Source organism: Psittacula echo, assembly GCF_963264785.1.
Source record: "Psittacula echo genome assembly, chromosome: 21".
NCBI classification, from domain to species: Eukaryota; Metazoa; Chordata; class Aves; order Psittaciformes; family Psittacidae; genus Psittacula; species Psittacula echo.
In genome coordinates this window covers 6,577,350-6,593,946 of record NC_137757.1, presented here as the reverse complement: position 1 = coordinate 6,593,946, position 16,597 = coordinate 6,577,350, and the positions used below count along the sequence as shown (strand labels likewise).

Below are 16,597 nucleotides of genomic sequence, written 5' to 3'. Positions count from 1 at the left end.
ACACCAAGTGTATGATGGTACAAAATTTACAGTTCAGGATACTTATCCAACAGTCACCAACCTCAGTTTGTGACATCAAGTCCTAAAGATGTCTTACAGAGAGGACTACTACTATTATCTGGTCCCTACTTTAACACATTCAATATGTAACCAGAAAGGTCAGAAATGCTTTATATTCTGTCTTGGGTTTCTTTCTTCTTTAGAATAGCTGTGGAAGGGTCCTTATCTAATTTCCTCATTCAAGAGAAGGCCATTCACTACTAGCTGTCCGGAAATGGATGATTTCTCTTGGATGAGTGCAGCAGGAATGGATGATTTAAGAGCCTTCAGTTGGGCAAAACAAACCAACCAGCTCCCCCCACAAAGAAAATACCTCCCCCCGACATACCTCCTTTTCCTCTCCCACATTATTCACATTCTTCCCTCTTCGCACACATACACACATGTATGAATATAAACAGGAATAAAAACTTGGAAAGAATTCATTATTAAACTGCCTCATAAAAGACTGGGACCTTTTTTAAAAGTATACATTTCAAATATAAATTAGTGCTTCTTAAAACATCAAGCTAACACATGCTTAGCATTAGAGAAAATAAGACACTGGAGGAAGCCATAGGCAGCTTCATACTGTGCGTGTAAACAACATATGTCCTGCCACAGTTAACACTGCTTTTTCTTACCCCAAATTGCAGAAATACCTCCTTCATCTGTGCTTTAAGCAAACAGCAGCATTTCTGCATCATACCTGCCATGCAAATGGTATTTTCAGATGGAACTGATACCACTGAAAAGTGTGAGATTGTGAGGACAGTAAAAGTAGTGTAAAAGTTTCCTTAATGCTTGGGAAAGACCAAGTCAGCATTTCACTCCAAGCCAAGCACGGATTTTGTGCTCTCATTGGCCACAGAGAACTGAGAAAAAAGGGAATAAACAAGACCATTCCCCGGAAATAACTGGAATTTGTGAACTAAGTGACAGCTCAAGAGCATACAGCAACTTGTTTACCTTCCTGACAGCTGCTGGCAGATTGGCAAAACAAACCACAGCTGGCAAAGAGACCAGATACAACCTCTGGCCCTAAACAGGAATACTCAGCTCTCCAAGTATTGGAATATGCTTCGGCTTTGACTTGTTTCCTCTGTGCTGTCCACCTTAGACCGTTTGGCCAGAGGTGTTATTACTGCAGAAGGACCCCTTTTCTTCACCTGCAATAAGATAGATTAGAATATATAAAATCCTCAAAGTTTAAATTCTGAATTATGAGAGAATCATTTGGTATGAAAGCACACACTAGGAAATCAGAATATTTAAAACAGCAATGCTCTTAACTGCTTGGCAAGTGCTTTGTGCCTGTACGTTCAGATGATCTACACAACTGGCAGCACATTCCACACCAATCTTTACCTGAAGTCTGGATTTCTCCTTTGCCTCTTCACTCTTGTCTGGGGAAAGCGTATGAAAGACAAAATTCCTTGAATTTCGAGGTGTGTTTGGATTAAGATCTGACATTGCTGCTAGTTTCTGAAGGACAGCTTTAGGTCTGTTCAAGAGAGACCCGCTTTTTATCTGAAGAACAAAGAAATGCTGTGTTAAACCACTCACATGAGCAAAAGTTACTAGTAGGCTACTCTTAATAGAAAACCTACTCCCTACTATGCAAACCAGGAATGACCAGAACCTCGGGGCAGCTGACTGCTGTGTTCTACAGATGTGGTTTGGAAATACCATTCTGCAGAACCATCACCAACCTGGACATCACTGGCTGGTCTGAATGCTTCAAAGGGGTTCCTGGGTAACAGTGTTGTGTCTTGTGCCACTACTGCTGGGCTTGCTAAGAGAGACAGAGAGGAAAATGTTACACTCTGAACTTCATTTGAAAGGCTGTAGTTTTATATCAAACTGAAAAATTGACAACAGACAGTAAGTGTGTGTGGGAATTTACATCAAATTTTACTATGAGCCATACAACAGATGACTGGCAATTAGTTCTATCAGTCAGAAGGGAAAATTTGGTCTGGAAACAGCTTTTCTCGAGTCATGTTTTTGCCACGACCAAGGAAAACTTAAATTTGCCTTCACTGCATTACACAGTGTTTCCTTAAGTCACAGGTATTTGGAGAAACTGCTAGGCTGTATGTCACTAGCAGTCCACTTCTCTGCAACTTAAAGGCAAGCAAGGGAAGACTAAACAGAGATGTATTTCCATTCTACAACATTTGTTTCAAGAAGAAATATAATGTTTTATGATGTAAATGCATACAATTATCACCCACCTTGCAGCTGCATATTTTCAATACTTTTATGCCTTCAGCTTTTCTAGTTCTGGAAGATTTGAGCTTGGACTGGTATAAGAAAACCAGACACAAGTTTTCTGATCCCTGGAGACCACAAGTGCTGACCAAAAGTTGAACTTTTTCTCTTGTTTGATTGTCACTTCAATAAAAAGTAAGCTTACCTTTCTTCTGTAGGGACTTAGCAGTAACTTTTTTTGCTAGCTTCATGAATTGGCTGTCTTCACCTATTTCTTCCTCTTCCTCCTGCTCTTTATATTTTTCCTTCTGTAGCAGACAGAAAACACCTTGTAAAGTTGTAAAAGTTCATCTTAAGAACAAACATTTCATTTGGTATTTAAAGTAGACCAAATCTTCTCATTATATATACTCATTTTTACTTACTTTGTACTGTAAGAATGTATTGCAATTTCTTAGACACTTTATCATCTCAGTCTATTCGTGAACAACAAAACTGTAGCATCACATTCAGCTGATGAATCTGACCTAATACTGAAACCTCCAAAACTTGAAGAGGCAGAGAGCAGATTTAGTCCAGCTTTGAAGCTGACTTGTTTCAGAGCATATTTGTTTGGCCTCTCCCTTCTGAATTCATTTCTCTTTGTACAATACTTGCAGAAGAGTAGAATCCACGATGAATTCAAAGATACATTTAGGAACAGTATTGTTTCTGGAGTTTAAACTTGAGGAGCTAGCAATTTCACATCTAGCTATGGTATAAACACTAAGCAAGATGCCTTTCTTGAAGGTAACTAATACCTGCTCACGAAGCCACTGCTCTCGTTCAAATCGCTCTTTCCTCCATTTCACTTCTGTGTCATCAAATTGTTCATTTTCATCATCATTATCTGAGTCCCTCTGGAACAAGTCAATCTGTGAAGCATAATCTGGACAAAGAAAAAAAACCCAAACCCATTAATTTTAAAACAGGCATAAAATACATAAAAACACAAAAAAAGAAAAACCAAAACCAGACATCATCCCCTTAGTTCATTTCTGAAAGACCTTATTTACTTCCGGAGGACTACTGAGAGCTATTTCATCTACACACACACTCTTCCCAATCTTTCTCCCCCATCTATTAAATATGGATTAGAAAGGCACCTATGTTTTTCCATCGGAATCTCCTCATCCTGCCAGGGCCATCGCTATGCAGGTCACCATCAATGAGGTATCTCTCCTGGTACAGGCGTAACTGGCGCTTGTCATCATCTAGTACTGCCTTCCTGTCAACACCAGAGAAAGGGAGGAGAGGTTAATCCAGATGATAATCCGAGAGCCATCCATGACTCCACACAAAAATATATGCTAATACTGTCACTGACATGTGTAATTTCTGTACTTGGTTTTCTAATTCTTCTTCATTAGGGAGTTCCTCATCAATAACCTCTTCTTCATATTCATTGAGGTCTTCACCATCATATTCATCCTCACTTCCCACATCACTCCCCGACAGCTCTGCCTCATCTTCCATGAATTCCTGCAGTCTTCTATAAAAGAACATTGAGTCCAGTTCAGTAGATCAACAGTCATCACACAAACCTTCTAAAAGCAAGATTTATCTTCTGACATAAACCAAACATATCCTAAATGAGAAAAATTAGTTCTTGAACATCTAATATGCACAGCCTGCCAACATGCAGCACTCCAAGTTATCATCACCACATTCCTTGCCAGTTGCCTAACCAAATGGGATGGCAATAACTGCCAACTAGATGTTTTACTTACTAGAACAAATAAATATCTTAAAATATGAGGAATGACAGCAATACTCTTGCATCCCTTTTTTGGGACAAAAAAAAATAAATATGATGCACTGCTTTCACTGTTTTCTTTTGATTTCCATCTATAACGAAAATTAGAATGGAAATCCTCTACAACCCACCTGCAATAGAGTTAAACTCATTCAATGCAACAGCACCAAAGCAAAAAAAGCAGCCACAGACAACACAATCATTAGCTACTAATGCTGAGATGGAGCAATTACAGCCTAAATTCCTAGTTCTATTAATATTCTATTCTGTCTGGCAATTAAGATACCAAAAGATTTATTTACAGTTTTTTCTTCAAGCTTCGTCTATGTCTCAGCAATTGTTCTTCTTCATCACTTGTTTCTGCTGCTTCACCATCACTGTCTCCACTTTTTTCATCCTGTCAAAGAGAGTTTTCAGGAACTGATAGATTTCTGAAAGTGGACTGCTTTGTAACGCCAGCTTCTTTTGCTCTTCAATCAATAACACAGACTAAACCAGCAGAGATTTTTGAGGGGATTTGCTATGCTACAATGCTTCATCCATTATACCATAATATTAAGAAGACTTTTAAAATGATCCAAACATTACTCTTAAAATACCCTCAGCTGCTTGATATGGAAGTATCAATACTTTGTGTTGATGGTTATAATTAAAAAACTAAGGAGATAAATGGAATTCTCTTAGGCAGAATGCTGCAGCAGCTTGCCTTGCTCCATCAGTGCATACCTCTTCACTTTCAAACACATTGTCATCTGTTAAAAGCCGAAAGCCACCGAGTTCTTCTTGCTCTTCTTCATCTTCCTCTTCCCTAAGGGAAAAGTAAATGAAAAAAATACACATTTTAATTTCACCTCCAATGATGGCTTTTGCAATCATTCAAGGCAAAGTTTCAACTGCTGCCAACAGCTGCACTACCTGCGAGTGCTCAAAGAGCTACAGTCTCTCAACAGCATTAAGCTTTAAGTGCCCCAAATCCCCACTAGAACTGATGTTCTAAGACCTCAGGTCTTCAGTTGCAGAAACCATGGGACAAGTACTAATTTCTGAGTTCGTCCCCGTCTAAAATTCCTCTTCCATTCCTCTAGCATTCCCATTTGTTAAGCCTCATTATTCTTTTGTTAGGCAGCCATACGCCTTTCTAGTTTATCAGTGGAAAAAAACCCGCAAGTATCCAACTTAGATTTGGTTATGGTTTCAGCAGCTTGGCAACAGCCCAGAACAGAATCCAAAAGTCCTACTTTCTAACAATGTTTTCTCAGTTTGAGGGAAGTTATTCAATACTTCTTACTATCACTGAAAGACAAAGCAGAATTTCCCTTCACAGTAGCTGTGGGAAATGGTACATGCTGCCAATTTAGAGAGTGATTGTCAAGCAATTTGCACTATTCCTCCCCTTCACCTCCAAGACAGACCACACTGTTGCTTACAGCACTTCAAAGTTGAACATGAAAACACATTAAGAGTGAAATGCGGCAAGTACCACTACAAGCTTTTGTAGATTTTAGGAAGAACAATGCTAACCTGTCTGTGGGAAAGGAGCCTGAACAAAGTGCTAGAGCTTCTGCCATTGGATCTTCTATGTCACTGTCTTTTTCTGCCTTGGAAGATACTGATGATGCCCATGTTGGGGAACCTGCTACAAAAATTAATAAGATGGCAACTTATCAGACAGGTATAGTTCTACTCCTCAATATCAGAGAGCATCCTAGAAATAACAGCATGGTCCCACAAAGGGGAGTGATTGTTAATGCTCTCAGAAGTTTCGCATTCGGCCTTAGTTCCTTATCATAAAGCTCGTAAATCAAGTAATCAGCAAAGCTGAAAACAGAATTCAAGACATACTCTGAGACACGAATTTTCCTGAACAAAGATTGAGCAATTCCTCCATGTTCTGCTTTTTGTTGCTGCTGGTATTTGGCACGTGTTCAGCTTGACTGCTAAACTTCCCAGAACACAAATCCAGTAACTCATCCATATTGGCATCCATCGCATTCTCATCCATACTAGCCAGAGGCAGCTGATGCTTGGAGGACTGGTATTTATTCCTGTGTTGTCCAACATTCAAAAACCTGAAAGAAAGGCTGTAGTTAGATCCTGCTGGTCTGTATGTCTTATTTCTATGTTATATGTTAAAGGGCACAAAACGCCATGCTTTACACAGCTATTACTTACCCATCTGCATCAAGCAGCTGGCTCTGAGTGTCATCTTCAAGAGAAAACTGGAACTGTGACTCCCCAGCCCCTGGAAATAAACTTTTTGGCTCAGGAGAGGCATTATACAGATCCTGGGAATCTTCTATGGGAAGAGAAGGCTCAGACGTCTTTCCTGAGCTCTAGTCAAAGGAATATACAAATATACAAGTAATTTGTCTTGCAAGCCTAGAATTCAAAAGCAAAAATGGGATAAAACATTTAAACTATTTTAAAGGATTAACACCAGGCAGGAATCAGGTATGTCCAGACTGCTCTGATAAATCATAGGAGTTCACTGTTGTGTAGTCCATGTAAATATGCTTAAAAAGTATTTACAATGTACATATTTTAGATATAAAAACCAGATTAACAGCATCTTTCCTATGATGTTTTAGAATATAAGTTTCTATAATTGTCATTTTTATCCTTTTCAGTGCAGAGATATTTTAAAGTCCAGGGACAGTTTGCTTTCCTGAAACCTTATTCACACATAAAAGTATTTGGCTAGATGCTGCCTTCTGGTATTATTTTCTTTGATAGATCCGACAGGCACAATAAAATACATTTATTCACTACCCATTGAGTAAATATATGATAGGAATAGGCCTCAGAAGCTTACCTTGGAAGCAGAGCTGATAAAGCTTGTTTTGAAAAAACCTGGGGAAGGCGACCTGAAACCTCCTGCTGCAGATAAGAAGTTCCCTCCACGTGATGCCTGCTTGTTACAGGGCTGATATGATGGAATCATGGAGCCAATCAACTCAAAGCTGCTGTTATGGCTATTCTCTTTTGCTAGTGTTGGTAGGGAAAAGGAATCATCATCCTCTGGAAAAAAAGTATTAATACAGCGCTTAACTTTTGTGATCCAGTAAAACTTCAAGATACTATTTTGCCACACTGACACCTTGCTAGAAGTTCACTTTTATAGAATCATAGAATCCTTAGGGTTGGAAAGGACCTAGAGATCATCTAGTTCCAACCCCCCTGCCATGCTCATGTTGGATTTTTCCTTCAAAGAATGCATATTACACTTTTTACTGAATTTCATCCTATTCATTCCTGACTGTTTCTACGTTTTCCAGTATTATTCTGAACTTTATTCTCCTCTAGTTTTTTCAAGCCCTCCCATTTTTTTGCCAGTCTAAACTTTTATAATCATCCTGTATAATCATACAGGTGATGAAATAACAAAGACATCAAATACCATGTCAAAAAGAAGCTTCTGTGTATGCCATGTGAAAGAAAACAGTGCTAGTTACCAAAATAGTTCTACTTTACCTAACTTGGTAGGTCCTTTGTCTGCAGCTTCTTCCATTTCAAGTTTCTCATCAGGAAGAGAATACCTGCAATTCATTAAATAAAATGGATTTGTCAGTATATACAAGATGAACATGATTGTCTGTCAAACCTAATTGCAAAAAACAAGGTAGCACACAAATACATCTAGTGTGGCTCAATTATTCCACTGAACAAGTTACAGTCATTAAGTTTTTTAAAGCAAATATGAATGCGCATATAACTACTGGAACAAACCAGAAAACACCTAATAAAAAGTACTTTAAGAATATCTGTGTATTTTCACTGTAAATTTTAAATTGCTCAGGCAGCATTTTTAAAGCCTGGTTTATTTACCCCATTTTTGAGGAGGTGTCCTTAAAAAGCATCAATGTAGACTCTGTTGAAGGTGGTTTGAGAGCAGAATCACAGTGCACAGATTTCTCCACCTTTTCACCATCAATTGATTCTTTGTCAGTTTCTTTATCACAGTCTTCAACATGTTTCTCTTCTGTATCTTCATTATCCTCCTCTGCTTCACCAAGCAGAAATTCCACATTCTAAAAAACATCCCCGAACACAGCAGAGGTTTTTTGATCTGTCGGTTTCCTTGCATTCTTTTCAAGAAAGCATTTTAGCACACAGAGGATGAAGCTGAGTGACATTCACAGCTCTTACATGGACCTATTCCACTCAGACAACTGACACAGAGGTACTTGAAACAGCCAAGCTATTCTGATCCTTTTTCAGGAGGTAAATGCTACGCCAGATTGGGCAGGTGACCTCAGATCATCCCCTGCTAGCAATGAGCCAAGGATATATAAGAGAAAGAATCTTTTATGCACTTATATTTGGTTTTGGTACTGTTTAAGCAAATAAATATGAAAAGAAAATATGAATAAATTCAGTTTTAGGCAATCTAAGCCCTGAACATGCCAACGACAGCAATTTTTCAGCTTCTAGGAAAAACTCTTGGCAATTTCCCCTGTTAGTAACTTAAAAAAGTCTCATTTCATTGGAGGGAGGCAGCAGAATCAAGAAACCATATGTTCTGTAAAAATGTTGCCTACAGACCTCATGATCGCCTTCTTCCTCTTCAGACTCATCTGTCATCTCTTCCTCCTCTTCTTCCTCTTCCTCCAACATCTCCTCATTATCCAGTTTAAACAACGCCTGTCGTTTCTGGCGTTCCTCAGTCCTGCGGAGTTTCATGGCCTCCTGGAGTTTAGCCTTCAGTGCCTGGAGCTTTTCACCTGGACAGAAGTGAATAAATGAACCCATTAGATGTACAACGGTGAATGCTTAACCTCACGGCCTTCCGGCATCCAAATCAAGTGTAACTACATGCATAAAAAGGGAAAAGTTACTTGGGTTTAAATGTTTTTATGAATTGATCTGGCAGCTGTAAGAGCTGGAGCAGCTTCAATGAGCTCAATTTAGAGACAACACAACCTCATGAATTATCAAGATTCCTCATTATCCCTAAATTCCACTAGTGCAGCACACTGAGAATAGAATCCTACTCTCCACTGCCTCTTTTGGGAACAAGAGCATCCAGTTGCCAGGGGCAGATGTGCTACAGCACAGGAAATAAGAGCAGCTAAAAATAGCACGTGCTCATAAACCCAGCCAAAGAATCTACTTATTTGAATTGATACTATGCAAGAGTCACATGCAGATTCTGTTTGCAAACACACACAATTCTATTAGAAACTGCACTATAGAAATAAGTATGAGATCTAATAAATGATACTAGTTCAGAAGTCTGAGCACTGATTCAGTCAGTTAATTAAGAGGTCTATTCAAGATTCATTTTTAAAATGGAGAGGGAACACCCTAATTTCACAGATGAAGATCTGTTCACTTGTATGTCATAGGGCAGCACTGGAAAAGGGAGAAATAAGTGTGTGTGTGTGTGTGTAAGACAGTTTGCCAATTCAATCATCATCACTTCTCCCTCACCAACCTGGCTTGGTGTGGACTGTTTCATCCAAGCTCTCTGCAGCTAACACTGCTGGGACCACATCTGCCTTTAGTTCCTCCTTTCCTTCAGACGTAGTCTCCTTACGGATAATGTTCATGTTTATGGTCCGTTCAACTTTGGATTTTGACATCTGAAGAGTGTGCTTCAAGAAACGTGCTTTCAAGGCTTCCAATTCTTTAAATACATATTAAACTTTAAAATGCAAATTCAATTCATTTTATAGCATTTAAAAGCACTGAGTATTAATGTATCAAGAGTAGGCCTCGAGATTTCTTCCCCTCCCAAAGGAAGTTGGTTAAAAACTTCAATTCTTTAGTAATATCTGCAAACCCATTCTATTTGACTACTAAACCACTACAGAATATTTTTGCTGTAACCTGTACTTAATTGCTATTAGCTAATATTAAATTACCTTACCATTAACCATGGTTTATCCATAAGACCAATTCACTTCCAGTTCTAAATTTCTGTTAACACAAGTATCTAAAACCAGACTGATGGCTGAAAAAGTCGGTAGTAAACACTCTGGAACACAGGCCAGTTTTTCTTTCCAGATAATTACCACATGTTCCATTTTGAATCCATTTGAAAATATGCTCCCACATGCTTTAAGTGCCAACATAATTCATGATGGAGACATGGAAATAAGCCATTCATCAAAGTTATCCCTGAGCAGTCCTTCAAGCTTTCAAGTATTAAAGACTCACAACTTCCCTTTTAAACATTAGCTGAAAGAAAAGGGATACCAACATTAAGCAAAGAATCCACACTAGTAAGTGAACGTGTCTGACTGTCCTATCACCAAAACAGGACAGAGATCAGGCCTGAAAAAACAATAATCAGATTTCCTAGTTAAAGTCAGATTAACTCTGCTTGCTTGGACAGATGAGATAGAACTGCAACAATAAAAGCAATACCTTTACTTGAATCAGACTCATCCAGGTTTATAAAGGATTCATTGCCAGAGTTGATTCTTGGCTTGATGGACAGGTCTATTCCCAGTTCACGAAGTTTATCCAACTTGGACTTCCTCACTTTTTCAGGCTGTGCCACCACTCCAGGCTCCTCTTGTTGATTGCTTTTTTCACATTGTACAGCTGGTGCTGTTTCACCTCTTTGCTCAAGGGCAGCTCCATCAACTGCTAAAGGAATTTCATTCTCCTTTTGTTCATGACGATCAGTGCTTATGAAGGCAGAGTGCTGTTCTTCTGTATTATCAGTTGTTACAGTCCCAACTGTCTGACAATCATCACTGTCCTGCTGGGGTTTTTCAGCACAGTCTTCTGTCAAATTCTTCTCTACATCAGCAAGAGGCTTGTTCACAGTAATACCAACATCTTTGCCATGAATTGTTTCTGGTTCATTAGCTGCTGATTGATCACTTTCTATGTGTCCATCTCTGCAATCTGTGCTGAAGTTCTTACTGTCTGCAGGCTCTTCATTTAGGGATAGCTGGTATTTAGCAGACCTAACAAAAAAAAAAAAAAAAATGTATCACCCATGGGTTGTATTGGTTAGTTACACTATCACAGTACAAAATCCCCCAAGAGATTTAGTGACTATAGTAGCTTAAGTATTTTACTACACATTACTTAAAAGAAGAAATATTCCAAGTAAGATGTTGGGGCTTAGTCTAAACCGCATTAAAGTAACTTCACATGAGCATGTTACTTCATCTGGAGTTACTGCTACACCCTGATTACTTAAGTAGCTCAACTGTATCAAGAGAGGAGCATTGCCTTACGTTAACAGTGACATATTCCTAATTTCCAGGTGTGTAAGTCTGTACAACACCTATGGCATGCAGAAGTATGCTTCGGCTCAAAATTTATGAAAAGGTATGAGGAAGGTTTAAGGACTTACTTCAGTAATGCCATGGCATTTCCTTGAAATACTGGTCGAGGTCTACACTTGAAGAAGTCATGAACGCTTTTGGCCTCAGGCACGTGATACGGGAGAGACACCGACGATTCTACCAGAGAGGAGGTGAAAGAACATTTAAAACATCATGCAATGCATTTATTTGATATCCCTGAAATTCAAAGAAGCTTTACAAGTATTTTGCAGTAGAGACATCTAGTAGGCACAAACAGCACAGTTTAAACTTGAATCCAGCGAACACTGCTCTTTGGGAAGGGGTGCCAATAGCAACAGCCTTAAAAACCAAATATGCAACATGTCCATGGATTCATTAGCAAATTAACTGTGATGTTGGTATCAGGATGGCAAGACCAGTTTTAATTTTACTGCATGCCTATCAGCTGTAAGTATTGCACTACCTTTACCCAAATTGACAGGCTCAAGTGTTTGCACAAATATTTTTTCATTAGTTACAAAGACACCTTTAACAGACCCTTGAATAAAAATAGGGTCCTTGCCCCCTTCAACCCTAAATAGTTCATGCTAGGTGAAAGAAGGTTCTAACCTTTCAAGTAAATTCTTTTAATTTCTCCCATTTTTAATAGTTTATACCCCTCTCCATACAAGTTTTACCTCTAATAAGTCGTTGGGTCTCACTATGCAGTTGCTTAATGGCTTCTTTACTCAACCTTGCTGCTTTCCGCTCCTTAAAGAAAGAAAAGCGTCTGAAGTCAGAAAACAATACGAGACTAAGTTTATTTTTCCCTTTCAAAGAGAAGGGAGTCAAGATTAAAACCAGCCAGTCAACAAAACTATTGGGCAGTGTGCATACAAAACACATTTGAGTCACTACAACAATGAACAGCTTTAAAAAGAAGAATACTTCACCTTCCTTTTTGGTTCTTTTTCTGCAGGTTCCTCATCTTCATCATCAAATACATGTTTGTAGCCTTCATCTTCAGGAAACCGTTCTTTGTTCTACAGTACATAAAAGGAGACTGACTTAGTTGTCTAGATACACAGGCACTACCAAAGGCAAACAAGTCAGAAGCAAGAAATAATTGTACTGAATCATCACTGGTCAGCAAACCCAGCAAGTATTCTCATAAATCAAACCAAAACCCACATTAACACTTACGGCAGATTTCCAAAGCTCCTGCTATAGCATTATCTTTATAACTTTCCAGGACAACATATCACAAAGGACAAAAAGCAAACGACTATTCTCTCTTCTGTCACACCAGTAGAAGCCCACCATTGTCAAAAAGTTTTAGCACATGCTCAGGTACAAGACTAATAACCAATAATCTTGTATTGCTAGCAAATGTTACCTTGCACTTTTTCATTTTGTTTTTCACTGCTGCCCGTATTGATTCTATTGACTCTTCATCCTCATTTTCCTCTTCTAAGCCATTATCAAAGAGCTCCTTGTCATCAAGAAGACATCCACTGTCATTTAAAGGATATCTCTCGCCACCATCTACACACTTGTCATAAGAATAAAGTATTTACATAATTAATTTCAGAAGATCCCTTTCAGTTCTTTAACATTAATTTGATTCTCAAAAGGTCTTGATGAAAGAGATTAGAAAAAGTACATGTCGCATTTAATCTAGCATCTCGTGTGCCATGCAAGCCAGTCGTACTCACTACTGGAGCAGTATTCCCTATGTGTATGGTAAGTAGGGAACTTCAATAATGGCTGAAGACCAAAATGGCTCAGAGAATAAATTAACACTTGAAATATGCATTTTATAAATAGCAACAATATGCAACCTCCCAACTAGATGTTTATTCAGAGCAGAATTCCAGTTTGAAAGTAGTCCAAAGCTTCCTCCAGAAACACAGGAACAGAGAGAAACCTGAAATACCAATCAAAGCAGTTTATGCATAGCACAAACCCCCAAAGAACTCCAAGAATTTCTGCCTGACATTAAATTATCAAGTGCTGGGGTTTGCACTTTCTTTGTGGATTAAACTGGTATGCTCCCTGTGGTGTGCCATGTATACCACACCTGCTGTAGTAATGTGGACACCAGCAATACTGAAACATAACCAAATGCAGTAATAAACTTAACTTAGTTGAGAAAATCTCTCAGATTTTCTGCCAAAATACACACCTCTGTGCTAGGCTGCTTCTCTTTTTTCAGTTTTTTAATGGACTCAGCTCTTCTCTCCTTTTTTCTTCTAGATTTTCCTACGGCATTTTTTGCTGTCTCTTCTTCAAAATCCCCTTTATGTGGTTTATGTTTTCTGTACTTTTTCCCAGATTTTAGGGGTCTCTCCTCTTCCAACTCATTCTTGGACAAGCCAGACCTCCTGCTTGATTCAAGGCCTTCAGCCTGCAGTCGGCCATCAGTGTCACTGTCATCACTATCTAACAGGCCTTGGTGAATCCGATGGGGTTTCTTGTTCCTCTGGGTTGTAATGTTTTCTTTTTCCTCCTCATTTTCCTTGTCTTTGCCTGGAGTTCCATTCTGCACAAAAGAGCCACCATCCTCTCCATCTTCACTCTCACTGTCCTGAAGCACCTTCTTGCTTTTTGACTTTTTACATACAAAAACCTCTTCCTCTGAATCTGATAAAATATATTAAAAGAAATGATGCATGCTACAGGGAGGGAACTGCCCTGTGTTAATTAACAACCAGTTCAACATAAAGTTACACATCAGTGAGCAAATCAGCTTGAATTCAAGTTTTCACAATCCCCTTCTCCCTGTAGGGCAGGATATAATTGATCCAAATTGTTTATAGGTTTTTAACCTTTAGAAAAGGACAAAGCTGAAAACCCTTCACTGATAGTGACTTGTCTTGAAATGCCAGTAAAACCAACAGTCACTACACAGGTTAAGCAAATAATAAGGGAAATAAGCAATTAGGAGACCCACATCCAGTTTGCTATTTCCCTTTCTGTACCTCAGAAAAGATTGTCACAGATTTACAGACTTCTGCCCACATTCTGAGCAACGAAAGAGGTATTTTGGGTTCTTAGAGGTTAAACCACAATAACATCCTAAAAAGATATTTGTAAACTGGAAAACACATCATTGAAGGTAACAACTACCAGGCACAATTCATGGAAGTACTACAGACCTCTATCATCAGGAGATGCTGTCCCCTTGCTGAGGTGACCCGGAGAAGCTGTTTCACAGCTGCCCTGCCCGCTGTCAGAGTCACTATCCAGGGGTTTCTGCAAGTCTGAACTCAAATCTTCTAATGGAGACTATAAAGCAAAAATCAGGTTTTCCTTATGTCATGTTATACAGCAATGACTCGGTGCTGAACTTCATTCCACAACCTTGGCTAACACCTTTCACACAGTTATAGAGATACATTACTGTTATATTGTAAGAATCACTTGGTATTTGCAATAAACATCAACTTATTAATACTTCAGGCCAGCTTGCACACAGGGAAAAGAGAATCCACAAACCAGCTGACCTGCACTAATTATTTAAAACCATTACAACGCAAACTTCATTCTCTCACTCCTGCATTTCACCTGAACCAATTAAAAAGGGACCACAAGACACCTGTGCAGGTTCTTCAAGAAGGCTCTGCCACAGGGTGCCCAAGCCTGATGTACCGGCTTCTCCTAAGGTAGAATGTCCCTTCCCAAGCCCCGGGAAGGACTATGGATAGGCACCCACCCAGGGGCAAGGGATACCAACACCCGGGCCGTCCCGAGCAGAGCCCCGGAGCGCCCAGCATGCACCGCGCCCGCGGGGATAGAGCGAGCACGGCCCTCCCAGCACGCACCGCGGGCGGCAAGGCGGAAGGGCGAGCGGGCGGGGATGCAGGGAAGCGCAGGCTGTAGAGAGCGGCGAGCCCCGTGAGGGTGCGGTGCCGCCCAGAGAAGAGGGGCTCCACTGCCGCCACTGCATCTCCCGCTGCCCTACCCATCCATCCGTGACACCACCCTCGGCAGAGCCCCAAAGCCGCAGGCAGGCTGTAAACTGCTACAGCTGCTGTTACGACTACTACCACCAGCACCACCACAAGCAGCAGCAACAGCCAGTTCATGCAAGGCGGCGGGACAGAACTCACCTCAGCGGGAGCCCCCGCCGCCGCCATAGCCCCGACTCGCTCCCGCCACACAACCGCGTACGAACCCGCTTCGAGCCTTCGCGCCCTGCCACAACCCCGCCTATCCCTAGAGACAGCCAATGGATGCCCCGCAAGCCCCACCCCCTCGCCCTTTTATTGGGAGTTTTGACGCGTAGCCCCACCCCCTCCGCCTGGCCCAATCACTGCTCGAGTTCCAGGCCACCCCGCACACCATATAAGTGCATCCTGGGAGGGGGCCTCCTTCCTGTCAGGAGGGAGCGGGTTCTAGGCTGTGGTGGTAGCGCTCGGCGGTGCTGCTTGAGGATGGTCTCGGCGCTGGGTCTGTCCATGCCTGTGTCTTCGGGCCCTAGGGGCCTGCTGGATGATAGCAGCTATGTCCAGTCCTTCTGATGTGGCACTAGGCTGCGTGGGTGCCTTGAGGGTCCGCGGGCCCCCGTAGAGCTTAGGCCGTGTTCTAGAGCGGGGCTCTTGTGAGGACAGCCTGGCCTTGTTTCTAGAGCCAGTGTGAGGTAACATCAGTGTCTGGTGCTGTGCCATCTTAGGAGGTCATGGGCCTGGTCTAGGCATCTTGCAGGTATGTGCTACTGGGAGTGCAAAAGCCTTCCCTGAGCAATTGGGATTGATGAGTACAGGTGGGTCTGAGCGGAGAGAAATCTTACACCTGAGCCTGTTCATCCATGTAAAGTGGTGCCACCACATAACACCACCAAGCCTGCGGTATATAAGGCCTAAATACTGCCAAAAAGGGAAAGGATAGCAGGTCGGAACTCAACCTTGATGCTCAAGATGCTTCTCCAGAGCCCCAGGAAGTCATGGAAAGACACAAAGCTAGTTTTGTGTAAGCAGCTCTGAAGTGTCACCTCTTCTTTTCTTCCCTAGAATATGGAACTTCAAAGGGTGATTGCAACCCATTTCCTACCACTGACAACTGGAGGAAACACAATGAGGTGGGGTGAGTGTTTGGGGCCTTGTTCTGAACTAGAGTTACAGATGTCTGGTGCTCTTTCATAATTGCATTCACCATTTGTAGAACATACTGCTACAGCAGTGTTTTCCTTCCAAGTCACACAGCAGCAATCTGCTGTCACTGAAGGCAAAGCCCAGGAAAAAAAGTATGTGTAAGGCACAGCTCGTGGGGGATAAGGAGCAGATGGACTGATCTGCTACGA

General features: G+C 40.9%; 1 protein-coding gene across 1 annotated transcript; it reads right to left on the bottom strand.

Annotated features, from left to right (window-relative positions):
* Window positions 1–1,094: 1,094 nt before the first annotated feature.
* Window positions 1,095–15,434, bottom strand: CLSPN (claspin; the record flags this gene model as incomplete). Its single annotated transcript, XM_080632503.1, has 25 exons — window positions 1,095–1,208; window positions 1,408–1,569; window positions 1,752–1,834; window positions 2,459–2,561; window positions 3,054–3,181; window positions 3,399–3,520; window positions 3,620–3,784; window positions 4,351–4,445; window positions 4,775–4,856; window positions 5,570–5,684; window positions 5,891–6,117; window positions 6,221–6,381; window positions 6,861–7,066; window positions 7,520–7,584; window positions 7,874–8,076; window positions 8,591–8,769; window positions 9,483–9,674; window positions 10,418–10,968; window positions 11,364–11,472; window positions 11,994–12,066; window positions 12,249–12,338; window positions 12,692–12,847; window positions 13,481–13,938; window positions 14,454–14,583; window positions 15,120–15,434. 25 exons carry the CDS (start codon window positions 15,432–15,434, stop codon window positions 1,095–1,097), a joined length of 4,284 nt encoding a protein of 1,427 aa, XP_080488629.1.
* Window positions 15,435–16,597: the final 1,163 nt, after the last annotated feature.